The 13288-nt window shown below is 38.7% G+C and overlaps 1 protein-coding gene across 1 annotated transcript; it reads left to right on the forward strand.

Moving 5' to 3' along the window:
• Positions 1-656: 656 nt before the first annotated feature.
• Positions 657-9962, forward strand: DCUN1D1 (DCN1, defective in cullin neddylation 1, domain containing 1). Its single transcript, XM_009869641.1, has 6 exons — positions 657-867; positions 2147-2315; positions 3007-3137; positions 7590-7672; positions 7917-8013; positions 9465-9962. The coding sequence occupies exons 1-6, from the start codon at positions 693-695 to the stop codon at positions 9542-9544; spliced, it is 735 nt and encodes a 244-aa protein (XP_009867943.1). The 5' UTR covers positions 657-692; the 3' UTR covers positions 9545-9962.
• Positions 9963-13288: the final 3326 nt, after the last annotated feature.

Here is a 13288-nt window from a genome sequence, read left to right on the forward strand (position 1 = left end):
GAGCAGAGAGGGATGTCTCAGCGTCTGGGCAGGAGGCCTGAAATTCCAGAACTCTCACCTTGGCTACTCGCTCCCCTGCCTGCCTCTGGCAAAATTATCCTTTTTTAAAAACCTATTTTTATTTTTTAGCTTCAGTTGCTGCACCTGTGAAATGGAGACAATGCCTCCTCACAGGAATGTTTTGCAAATTATGTAGGCAGAGTTGAGCGTCTTCAAAGTGAAAGATCTCAAAAAGCTCCAAACCCCCCAAACCTAAGCTATTTCAGGGTGTAGCTTCCTGAAATGGGTGACATGAATTTGCTATGATCTTCAGCTCTGTTTCCAAATATGCAATAAGAGTACCCATTCTTTTTATTCCTGCAATTGTTTTGCTAGCAAAATTTAACTTGCTTTTGTTGCAGTGTAAAGTACCTAGAGTGAAGGTAAATTTAATTAATTTTTTTTATAAATAAAAGAGAAAATAAGTGTTGGTTTGAATGTCTAACTGCCCCATCAGTAAGAGGAAGGCTAATTGCTTGAGAAAATTATAAAAGGCACTGATTAAAAGAAAACAACCACAGAACAGCAATACTGATTTTTTTTTTCTTTTTTTTTTCTTTCTTTTGGTCCAGTAAAACATTTCTAGTTACAGTATTGTCTGTTTTTACTAGAACAAGTTGAAATCATCACAGAAGGATAAAGTGCGTCAGTTTATGGTCTTCACACAATCTAGTGAAAAGACAGCAGTGAGTTGTCTGTCTCAAAATGACTGGAAGTTAGATGTTGCAACAGACAACTTTTTCCAAAATCCTGAACTTTATATACGAGAGAGCGTTAAAGGATCACTGGACAGAAAGAAGTTAGAACAACTATATAACAGATACAAAGGTGAGTATCCTGTATTTTAAGGCCTATTTTTTAGTTGTTTGCGTGTATTCTTACTTACAATGTGTCACCACAGCTGTGCTCTTGTGTTTGGAAGTCTTAACCAAGCCTTTCAGCTTTGTTCTTCTGTTACTAATAATACACGTTAGAAGGGGAATTAGATGTATGCTTCTGCTTCACCAGGATTACATGCAGTTACTTTATGTGCTCTAAATACATGGACATTTATACAAGATTTGGGTCTAGAACTGGAATTGTGTGTACAGTGAGTAGCTATAATCAGTTTATGTTGTTTTTAGGTGATACTTCTGGGAAAAGCACATCACTCAGGACTCACTCCTGACAAAGTGAGAGGTTACATACCAAGGATAGATTCAACCTCAATTTTTATTCACCTTGTGCTTATTATCCAGTGGTTAAAAACAGAGCAGAAGAGAAAGTCCCTTTATCTGTTATATAGACAATGTTCAACTGATGTTATTCTACCACAAATAGCAAAGTGGATTCAGTACAGTAAAACAAATCCAGTCTTTTAGCACTGCAGAAAAATCTAGAAATGAGTGCTACGTCTTCTGTCAGTTTTCATATGCATGCATAATCCAAATACCATTTTCCTGAAGTCTTTGTTGGCTTATGTTAGGAGATCTTTGTTAGTGCACTTGAAATGTGAGCATCTCACTCCCAGACCAGGTGTTGATTCCTTCACGAAAAGAGGATTGAGCCTGGCTGACTTGGAATCGGTAATGGGGCAGCGTAACTTCCCTCCTGGAGGTTACCGTGCCCGGTCTCATGCATGCTGGCCATGCTAGAAAATGCATAAGACTGACATTGACTTAGTAGTTTGGGGGCATATTTAATGATTGTATCAGTCCAGCTTGCAAAGGGGCACTGCAGAATTCTTTATAATGATACGCAGGTCGTCAGTCTTGCCAAAGGTGCCAGTAATTACGTGTGCTGGTGGGAAAGGACTGCTGTTCTCTGGATGGAATGAGTCTGAATATCCTGCATATTATTAGGCAGAAAACAAATGTTTGTAGGGCGTTTGTCTCTCAGGGAAAATTACATAATCTTCATTGTATGGAAGGCTTTATTGTAGTCACTGCCTCAACTGTTAAAGCTTAACCGTTGAAAATACTGATTTTAGTTTTCAAAGTATTCACTTATAAGGGCTGATCCCAAAAATGGCTTCTTGAAAATGTTTACTTATCTTAAATACACTTGTTGAATAAATGAGCTTTTTCAAAAGTCTGTTTTTCTTGATACTTACTTTTATATCCCAAAGATCCTCAAGATGAAAATAAAATTGGTATAGATGGTATACAGCAGTTTTGTGATGATCTAGCTCTTGACCCAGCCAGCATTACTGTACTCATCATCGCATGGAAATTTCGAGCTGCAACACAGTGCGAATTTTCAAAGCTGGAATTCATGGATGGAATGACTGAGTTAGGGTAAGTGTGCAGTACATATTGGACACGCACAGTGGAATCCAGTGCTGGAAACTGGAACGTCGGGTGAAACAGCCCTGTGTTGGGGAATTCACAATCACATTGTCCTTTCAGACTTCAGAGACTTTTTGGAGTCTAGCATCACTTGTCTGCCTCTGTAAAAATGCATCTGATGTCTACGCCAGATGCTTAGTGACCAAAAAAAGGGAGGCAACCTCGAGTGCTACTTGTCTTGCTTGCGTGAGTATTTCACAGAATCACAGAATGTTGGGGGTTGGAAGGGACCTCGGAAGATCATCTGGTCCAACCCCCCTCCAGAGCAGGATCACCTGGGGTAGGTCACACAGGTCGCTGCCACTGAGCTGCTCGGGGAGGTGAAGCAAGGCTGTTGGTCTGCAGCCTGGCATACCTGGGCTTGCGCTGCCTTCTGACAATGTAGTTGTCTTTATCACATTTCTCTAAAAATCTTGTGGGTTATAGAATATGGTGTATCAGCCAGTTATGTGCAAATGGCAATGTGAAGAAATAACAACCAATAAATGAAGTTGTTGTATAGGTGCAGACTAATTAAAGGCTTCCCGAATTTAGTTTAGATAATTGTATTCTGCACAAAAATGTGTAAATTTTTAACTTATAACTTGCACCTTATAGCAAAATGAATGGTACACAAATAAATGTGTTTTTTAAAATGCAGGTGTGACAGCATAGAAAAACTGAAGGCCCAGATTCCTAAAATGGAACAAGAATTAAAAGAGCCAGGAAGATTTAAGGATTTTTATCAGTTTACTTTCAACTTTGCAAAGAATCCGGGACAGAAAGGTTTAGGTACGTATTCTTAATTGTAAATGTTTGTTTTTAAATATGGCAAGTGACTGGATGAAAGCAGTAAATGAAAGTATTATTGTGATCCAGTGAGTCTGAAAGATACCCACCCTTGGGATAGAATACATCTCGCCGCTGTGAAGGATAGATGTCAATTTAGAGGGTTGAAATTGATAGAAACATCTGCATTGTTAATACTAGACAATTTTATGAGAGAGGGTTTCTTCTTTCACTAAGAGTGTGCGCAGTTCTCAGTAAGCAGAACGGGTTATGGCCTTTCATTAAAGGCCTAGTTATGCTACTTAGAATTTGCAGCACTGAACAGTTTAATTGAATTTTCACTTTTAGGATAAATTTGAGCTGTAAAACTGATTTCTTAAGTACACTTGTACAATCTCTTGTAACACCAAAAATGCTTGCAAATGTCATGGTAAAATAGAATTGGAATAGTACAAATAGATTTCCATATCCTGGGCTTGATGCCTGATGTTGTTTTGCCATTGGTAATAGGTGCCTATCTACAGCCTTTTTTCTCCCCCTCGGCTCACTGAATTTTTTTTTTCATTATTTCAGAGCTCTTCTGCTGATTGTGCTTTTTGATTAGCATATGAGGTGAAGTGGAAGAATCACTTATTAAAAATAATGGCAGAACACCACAGTTCTGATGGAACTAAATGAACAAACTGCAGATCTGTCTAGTCAAAACAGCAAAAATGAGGAAGCAAACATTGCTTGCAAGCAGTAACGTTAACCAGCTGGAATGCATATTCCCTTATATACAGTGTAGCTGAGATATTAGCCATAACTGGTATTTTATGACTCTCTAACTGCTAACTGTTCTGTGTGAGAAGAAATAAAATACTGGAAGGCTAGTAATTATTGCGTGGCAGCTTGCTGCTTTATTTTTCTCAGTGATGAAAATGCCTTAAGGTGAAAGCCACTGCCCACCTTGGCATTCGTGTGCTGTGAGGAGATGAGCATCCTGCTTTGGTTTCGCTGCCTTTTATATGTGGTCCAACTTCTGGCTTAAAAAGGATATTGAAAAATAAGTAAATAAGCAAAAGCTGTGTGTCTTAGTTTTGACTCTGTGTCTTAGTTTTGACTCTGTGTCCTTCTTTAACATTTTTCTGTATCTTGGGTTTTATTTTCGATTGGCTTACGAGTTTCATTGTCATCACATTTTCCTAACAACGGACAAACTGCTGAACTATTTGAAAATCCTTGTGCATGCATGTAGTCAGATCTGAATACTGCAAATAAATGAATGAGGTGATCCTTATTTCTTGTAGAAAGTCATATGATATTTTTAGGCTGCTCCAACAAGGAAAAGATGGACAGTAGCTGAATTTTGAGAAGATAGAAGTTAGGTTATGGAGAGTGTCAGCGTGGAGTCAGTTCTGCCATTAATGTGACTGGTTGCAGGGCTTTGGTTTAGTTTTATTTTTTTATGGTTACTGTTGTAGCATTTGTATGTTGTTTTTGATCTTTACACACCTTTACATAACAAGGACTATTTTGGAGAATCCCTCTAAGGTGGTAAAAGTGAAATGACAGATTACAGTGCTATCATAGTTGCATGGTGATTTTTAATTAAATTTTCTCAAAGCTTCAGAATAACAGAACTGTTTGATGGAGTACTTGCCTCTTCTTTTCTTCTCCATATTTGTAAGGTATAAGGAGGATTTGCATTTTTTTCTGAATTCTGTCCTCCCCCCCGCCAAGCTGTGTATAAAATGAATCTTTTAAGTATCCCAGATGGAACAGACAACAGTAAAACTCATTTACCAGGAAAACTACGTCCCTTACTTTATTTCTCATTGAAGCTTCTTCAAGCAGATTAAACTGTAACAGTGACAAAGATACATACAATTTTCTGAGATCCATGTAGCATGTACTTAATATAAAAGTTAGGGGTGGTTTTGGTGTGGTTTTTTTTGGTGGTGCCTCTTTTTTTTTGATTTGTTTCTGTTTTTTTTTTATGTCTGGGTCTGGAAGTGATGTAGAACTCAGTTTAAAACCTGGATACTTGCCAGCTTGTTTGGTGCCAATAAATACACAGTTCTAGGCATAAATTTATGATAGGGCAGACTAATTCTGGAAACCCTGAAGCAAAAGAATACTGGGAGAGATACAGTGGTGAAAAGTAAGTGCTCCTAGTTAGGCAATTAACTTTGGAGTGTCTAAATGACTGCTTGTAGGAACTTGCAAATTGATTTTAATGTATATTGGTCTCTAATCTTCCAAACGCCGTGCAGTAGCTCAGGTGCAGTTCTGTAAATAGGTTTCCTGTGCATAATTCCTGACTGCTGTGTAAGTCCTGTGGCTGTCTTAAAGGTTTGTGTGATATTTGCATAGCATTTGAGAATACCTTTTAGCTAGTGTTCATCTCAAACATGGTTTGCTTCTCTCGCATCTCTCTGGATAAAACTCAAAATGGAGCACAGATTTTGAGACTTTTGTATTTCATCCATGAGGACTTCCCTGTGCATTCTTTCCCTTTCATATGAATACCTAAAATTATATATTTACTTTCCAGTTTTGTGATTCTGTAAAATTTTTTTTAAAACATGTAGTTTGTCCTAAGGCATTATGCCTTCCTGCTTTTCATGTTTGGACTCCTATAGTGAGTTTGAAGTTGCAGCACACCAAGATTTTTTTTTTTTTTTAGACTTTTGCTTACCCACAAGAATAATCTCAAAATTGTTATGCACATGTCGAAATGCAGAGTGTATTTATAGTGTTTGTTTATAAACCACTGTAAATATGCAGCCACTTGATGACCTTGTGGGTTTTTTTTGCGTATCTGCTGTTAATGCAGCACAAGTAATTAAAACTTAGTTTTCTGATTTCTTTCCTTGAGGAACCAATCAGCTGAATCTGAAGTTTGTATCTATTCATTTGTAGAAAGACAGTAGTTTGAGTTCAAAGCTGAAGTGTGTATTTTTGTATCTGAATCTTCTGTTAGAGAGATATCTTGCCTTTAGACTCGTTAATAAGTTGCCATTTTCACATACAGCTTATTTACTGAGTAGTGACTTCTCTTTAATTTGTGCCTCTTGAAACTCAAACACTCCGTTTTCTATGAAATCTCTTTGCAGCAGCTGGAAATCCTCCACAATTTTTATTCTTTACTTTGGTCAGGAAGCATTATAATGGGAATATGCTATTTGAGAAGCACTTTTGGTATCAAAGATACTAACCAGCTCCGAAACTCCCTCCCATCACCACCTATTTTCTCTCCAGTGACACAAAGTTCATGCTTCCTTCTGTTCGCTTTCACCTCTAAGATCCACCTCCCTGGTTTTTTCAACGGTTTGGGCGGAAGGGAGTGGTTTTCATGGGTTGTTGGGTTTTTTGGTTTTGTTTTTTTTTTCCTGAGGTGCAGCTGATCATGTGCCTCTTCTCTCTGCTCTGACGAGAGGGTTGTTTATGGAAGAGAATTGCTAGACTGCAAAATACGTAAGAGCTTTTGTGAAAAAAGAGGTCGCTTAAACTAAGTAGCCTCTTGGGGTTGCTGCCAGTTCTCCGCGATGGGTACCGGGGGCAGCAAGGTCACCCCGAGGAGCGTTTTGTCACACAGCACAGGGTCCTTGTTCACTCCTGGTGTTGGAGGGCCGCGAGGCTGAGGTGTAGAACTCGGATATGTAACGTTTTATCAGCTGACACGTTACTGTATGCCACAAATAAACAGCAAGTGCACATCAGTGGAGCCTTTGGGCAATACCAGGAAGGCAAGTTCTGTTTTGGGTTTTTTCCCTTACATGCTAGACTGACCAGTCTCTTTGTAACTACTGCACTAGAGCAGCCCCCGCCGGGTGCCAGCAGTTGCCTGACAGGCAGGAGGTTGTTCTTGTTCCTGACCTGTGTCAATTCAGGTTCCTGAGAAACAGAGTCAAAAAAAGCAAGAGCTTAGCGGGAGCCTTTGGAAAACAAAAACCAACAAACAAAACGACAACGACAAAAAAAGGAAATGTGATTGCAGAAATGAACACTTGACAAAAGCCATGGTACAAAGCCAGCGCCTGTAACAAGGTGGTTCTAAAAATAAAATAATAAAAAGCTAGTTTTAGGTTAATTATATTTTGTGTAATAAGAATATTAAAGCAGATCTTACTTCAAAATATTAGATTTTCTTTTCAGGTCAATAGCATTGCTAAGACAAGAATATTTTACTGAATTTTAACTAAACTATTCTTACATAGAAAAGGGCATATGAAATATCCTTGTGTGTTTTAGATATTTTAGATATTCTCTATTCAAATATATGTATAGTACCTATATAGTATCGTAATCTATAAAATATTTGTGCCTTTTGGTAAAGTATCTATGAGTATATTTGCATTATGTTAATATTTTCACCTTTACAAATACATGGTTCACCTTAGTGTTAGAAGCCTGTGGAGATGATATATTTGAAATGTGTATCTCTGAAAGTAATGTATTTTAATATTACAGATTTAGAAATGGCCATTGCCTACTGGAATTTAGTACTTAATGGAAGATTTAAATTTCTAGACTTGTGGAACAAATTTTTGTTGGTAAGTTTAAATCTTTACATAAACTGCCCCTCCAGTATTTTCAAACTTGGAAGACGAATATGTTTAAAGTATTGAGTAGATGGACTAGACTATTTTGACCCAGGTGCCAGGTACTGCACTTCATAGTGTGTACAAGGGAAGCATGTTTTGGGGATATGCATGTGTCCAAGACAGTAAAAATGAATGTGTATAAGGGGTTTCTAATTATTTTATTTTAACATGAGTTTTCCACCTCTCTTAACAGGAGCATCATAAAAGATCAATTCCTAAGGATACCTGGAACCTTCTTCTAGACTTTAGTACAATGATAGCAGATGATATGTCTAACTACGATGAGGAAGGTAAACATTTCCATTTTCTTTCATTGATTCTAACTGTGTTTGATGCAACATTTATTCCTGTGTATCTGCTTTGGTACCGCTGTCTAACAGAGGCATGATTAGGGTATCAGGCATGATCTAAAAGTCGTTAGAGCTACTTTAATGCATGTTGCCATCATCTGTTGCTACAGCTTTCAAAAGGAAATGCTGAACCTTTCCTAAATCCATTTTCTTCTGTCTGAGCTCAAATACTGATTTTTTCTTACTGAGACAAACTCAGATTTGTCCATTTAAAAAACAGGAGTTCTGTCAGCGCAGTTCTTGGCTTCTTCAATTAAGGCCTGGCCATTTCTTTGTGGGGTCCTCTGGTTATCACATTTCTCAGCTGAGAGTATCTTTTAAGTTCAGTTGCTTCAGTTTATGTGGACATGTAGTACTATGAAAGGGAAGCTGGCAGCACGCAAGGATTGCTAAGACATAAGTTATGTCCTAACAAATGTGTTTCTTGCAAACTTTTGTATTGATCTTTCCCCTTCCAGTCTGTCTGTAGCCAAGAACAGCTAATTACCTTCAGTCGTTGGCGGCAGATCAGTCAGTGAGTGGAGGAAACTGTAAATTTCTGATACTTCCAGAGCGGAGGGGAGCAAACTTCTACAACTTTATTTAATAATTACACGCAGTTCTCATTCCTTATCATTGAGCAAATGGGCTACTGCCCACAATAAATAGTTTAGAAAGATTAAAGGCAGAAGACATCTTCTAATGAGTTGGCATAGAAACATTTTAAGGCGGGGAGGGGGAAAGAAGAGCAGCTCTCAGTTTTTAGCCTTTACATAACTGTCATACATGTGACTGATGACCCCTTTGGATATGGCTGCACGTAATATGTAAAATTCCTATATACAGCTCAACTACCTCTCGATAAGGAATATGGAAGAGCACATGTGTAGTGTAATAACCAGCCTTCTGGGGCGCCACACGGTGTGGCTGGCTCACAGAGAGCCTTTTGCTGTTTCAGGCATAGCTCAGGATGCAGGTTCTAACAGACGGGCGTTGCATTCGTGCACAATCAAATTGTGAGCAGGAGAGGGGAACGGCATAGACAGCTTCATCCGACGCTCAGCATTTTTAAGCAGATGTTGCCATCCCGGAGATCAAGTTCTTGTGCCCAAACCAGAACAGTTTTAAGCTAGAATTTTTGTCAGCTTTCCCTCTCCCCAATTTTGGTCAGGAAGTCGAAGGAAGTGTGGCCGCTGAAAGGGATGTCTATTAACTGGATTTAAAGGAAGTAGCAATCTTTAACCAGGTCTTAAATTTCAAGCAAGAAAATCAAGTTACATTTTTTGGGTTTTTTTTGCTTGAAACTGTGCCTAGTTAAGACTGGAAAGTAAATAACTTGCTTAGATCTGAAGCTTTAAAATGAATGCCTTGTCGAACTGAGTTCTTACGTTCTGGTCTTTCTTTTCTTTTAGGGGCATGGCCAGTTCTTATTGATGACTTTGTGGAATTTGCACGCCCTCAAATTGCTGGGACAAAAAGTACGACAGTGTAGCACTAAAGGACCCTTCTAGAGTGTACATAGTCTGTACAAATACCTGAAATGGAAAATTGCACAGTCAATTTCTGCTGGCTGGACTGAACTGAAGATCAATCCTCACGGTGTGGCTGAGGGTTGAGACAAACCTTTAAGGATACATCTTGGACCATATCATGTTTCATTCTTCTACTGGTGGTTTGGGCTTTTCTTCTAGTCTGGACCACTCTTGCCCGTTAAAATTCCAACATTGTGGATTTCATCATGGATTTTATTACTACTTTTTTTTTTTTTTTTTGTGGACCACCCTAGTTTCATCTCCCATAAGTCCTAGAAGCTTTATAATTATTTGGAGGTTTCTGGTTTCACATAAAGCACAATGCTGGTCATCATTAGACAACAGTTGTATGGCATCCGAATTATACAGATCAACATCGAAACAATTTTTAAAAGAATCCTTAAATATACACTTGGGGCTAGTTGCAAAGACTGTATTGATAGCACTTCCTGTCAGAGTGATATATTTAAGTGTACTGGGTCCGATAATTTTTCTTTTTTTTTTTTTCCTTTTCTGGAAGAGTACAGGAATTGTCTGAGTGAGTTTGAGTATCTGGTAAAAACAATTACAGAAATAACCAAGCAAACCCGAGGTTGTTGATACTGGGGTATCTGGGTGCCTGTCTGAATGGTTTGATTGTACCTCAGCTGCGCGTGGGGACAGTTGAAGTACGACACAACTGCTGTGCACTTCAAGCACCCGTGTTTCATGTTCGAGTCAGCCTTCAGTGAGCGTCATTGAGATAAGCTGCGTGCATCCTGATAGAATCTCATACTTTCTAGGTTATTATCTAAGAAATCAGATTTCATTACAGTTTTGAAATGCTTATCTGTCTGTCAAAGAAAGGTTTTTCATTTCTGTGGAAATCTAGAAACTTGAATATACTGAATTTGTGTCTTAAATGTTTGCTACACAATACAGTATTTTAAATCGAGACACGTAATTTTTATGGTTGAGGGATGATGAAACAAATGGCCCTGTTGTACAAGAAGCCGATGAGTTTGGTGTGAATCTAGGTTTTGAAACCATTATCCTGAGACGTAAGTTAAGTCTTTATAACATAGAGGTACTGCCACTATGGATGACACCCATCCTTTAATTATTTTGTTGAGTTTTCCTTAAATTGACATATTGCTGTTGTTGCCAAATCTAGAAATTAAGAGTAAAACTTTCCCAGACAAGCCCAGATCAGATATGAAATACTCCCGTCTTTCTTTTCTTAAATTATTTTGTCGACCATCACCACTTCTTACTGTTTACTTTAACTAAATGAAGTTCCTTTCGTTCAAACCAGGTTTTATCAGATGCAGTTCTTTCATACAAGAGCTTGAGCTGCTTTTGTGCTAAACACGGTCTTTTACTCCTCGCTCAGTTCCTTGTGATTTGCTAACACTGCTCTGTACAACAAGCTGGAGCACGCCAAGCCCCAGGAGAAAAGAAAGACTAGAGCTTCAAGTAAGGGTGGAGGGTTAAGTCAGTGCTCTAAATAGTCCCATAAGGCCAGAATTATTTTTGAAATGACTAATTGGTACTTGTACTAAACAGTGGAATGCTTTTATGCAGATGCTAGAAGTATTTTAGGGAAAAAAACTGCTATTAAACCATTAAAAGTTTTTTATTTATACTCTGAAGCTGACCGTAAGGCTAGCTCCCCTTACAGCAGTGCCCTTTTCAGAAAATCCCAGCGTGTGTTTATTTCAGGAGTACAGTTCCACAAGAGCGTTGCAAACTTTCTCCAGCTACTGGAATGGGCCAGGCCAAAAAGAGAAAGGTGTGTTTTTGCTGCTTTCAACATTTCCTTTCTCGATTTTGTGTAAATAGAAACGGGGACTTGAAATTACGGGGAGGGGGTGGGTGGGTTGGAAAAAACGTTCTGCAAAGTATCTCTGCTGCCTGCTGTTTTCTGTCTGGAGGGTTTTGGTACCGTTTCGGATTGATCAGTTCGAGTATGCTGTGACGGGAGAGGAGAACTGACTTGCTTTTTATCCCGATGTGGACTCGTCCCTCGAAAGAAGTCTGAGATGGGGTCGTGGCGTAATGCCGTGGCGTTTTAAAGAATCTTCCTTTTGAATGCAAGGTCTTTTCAACAAAATAGTGTTGTCATCAGTTTGGTACTACACGCTTATAATTACTGTGTAATTATAAAGAAATACATAAAACTCTGACTAATTGTGTTGCAGAAAAGGGTTATTTGTGCTATGATGGCATCTTAAAAAGTTTTTCAAAATGAGTGACTGAAGTTGAAAGAAACATTAACAGGGTGTTGTTCTAAGGACAAAATGCCTGCTTACAGGGAATATTTTGTATTGAAATGTGCTCAGATGTGGCCATGTGTTTTTCCTTTATATATTTGTGTGGTTTTTCTTTTTTTTAAGAATGCGGACAGTTGCTTACTTGGATTGCTTTAATTCGTAAGTGCTTATGTCTTCAATTTGACGGTCTCCCCTGAAATGGATCGATTTAATTTTGCCAAATGTTGAGAAAAAAAAAAAAAGCAAACATTGTTTGTAACCTGTTTTTATACATTAAATGTGTACAAAATTAGAAGTGCCCTGATATAAGAACACTTAATCTTGAGATTATATTTAGTAAAAAAAAAATAAAATCATTTACATATCTCTGTAAGTTCAAATGTAACTTCTTACAATCCCTCATTACCAACAGAGGCAATAAAGCTCCAGTGAAATTGCCATGACTTTCTCATGCATTGTTTCAGTCTGTTACTTGTAAGACTTCTAGAAAAAAAGCCAAAACAAGCTTCTGTGTAAAATACACTTGGTAAGTCTGGGAGTTTTTTGGGGGGGGAAAAAAAGAAATTTAAGAACTACTCCCACCCCTTGCCTACTGCTTATTCTAAATGTTTGTGAGTACAGAGCGGAGCTGATGGTTTCCAGCCGGGTTGCACTGGCATTACCAGGCATGGGAAGGAAGACACCTCACGTTTGTTTACGCATGGTTGCAGACAACTGTACTTAAGTGACTCTTTTTTATTGCTCAGCCTGTTAATAAGTAACTTAGGACTTGCTTCAGAACTGTTTTACAATGGAATCTGTACTGAGAATCCTTATTCAAGAAAAATCGAATTCTTTTGTCATTCACACTTTATTTAAATCATATTGCCAGAAGTCTCTGTATGAGTACAGCACACGGACAGTGCTGCCCTTCACTCCTCTGAGTGCACAAGAGCGGACCACACCATTAAATATTTGATGCAATTGTAAGGTTATCGATCAGAAACACGCCTTTGCTTTGGAAGACACTGCTGCACCTGACAGTTTAAAGAGACACCTGTGACTCAAACCCCAGGTCTGGACAGTTAAACTGGTGCAAAAACCCCACCACCCTGCTTCTGGAAGTTCTTCTGCGACCTTGGATTCAAGTTTGCAATTTAACAAAAGCTGCCGTGAACAGAATGTTTTACATGAAATTACAACACTTTCCTTTCTAAACTCAATTCCATGTCTTCAGAGTATAAAACTTCAGGTTCTGCTCCTCTGTAGAGTTCCAGGGACAAGGGGCTGGAGTCAGACTGGAAATCCTTGTAAATTAAATTATGAACGGGAGCCTGCCCAGGGTGAGATGGAGCTGTGGAGGGGGAACAGACATGCTGAAGAGACTGGAACACCCGTAATTCACGTAAATGGAATTAAGCAAACCTGCTGGGGGGCAGGGACACACCCCACACCCCCCCCCCACACCCCGCC

The sequence above is a fragment of the Apaloderma vittatum genome, unplaced genomic scaffold, assembly GCF_000703405.1.
Source record: "Apaloderma vittatum isolate BGI_N311 unplaced genomic scaffold, ASM70340v1 scaffold17515, whole genome shotgun sequence".
Classification (NCBI taxonomy): domain Eukaryota; kingdom Metazoa; phylum Chordata; class Aves; order Trogoniformes; family Trogonidae; genus Apaloderma; species Apaloderma vittatum.

What these genes read in the sequence shown, in the direction of transcription:
- DCUN1D1 (XM_009869641.1), top strand. Translation starts at nt 693, where the DNA reads ATGGTCTTCACACAATCTAGTGAAAAGACAGCAGTGAGTTGTCTGTCT. An exon ending in ACTATATAACAGATACAAAG is followed by an intron (nt 868 to 2,146) that starts GTGAGTATCCTG and finishes TATATCCCAAAG; the next exon opens with ATCCTCAAGATGAAAATAAA. An exon ending in GTCTAACTACGATGAGGAAG is followed by an intron (nt 8,014 to 9,464) that starts GTAAACATTTCC and finishes CTTTTCTTTTAG; the next exon opens with GGGCATGGCCAGTTCTTATT.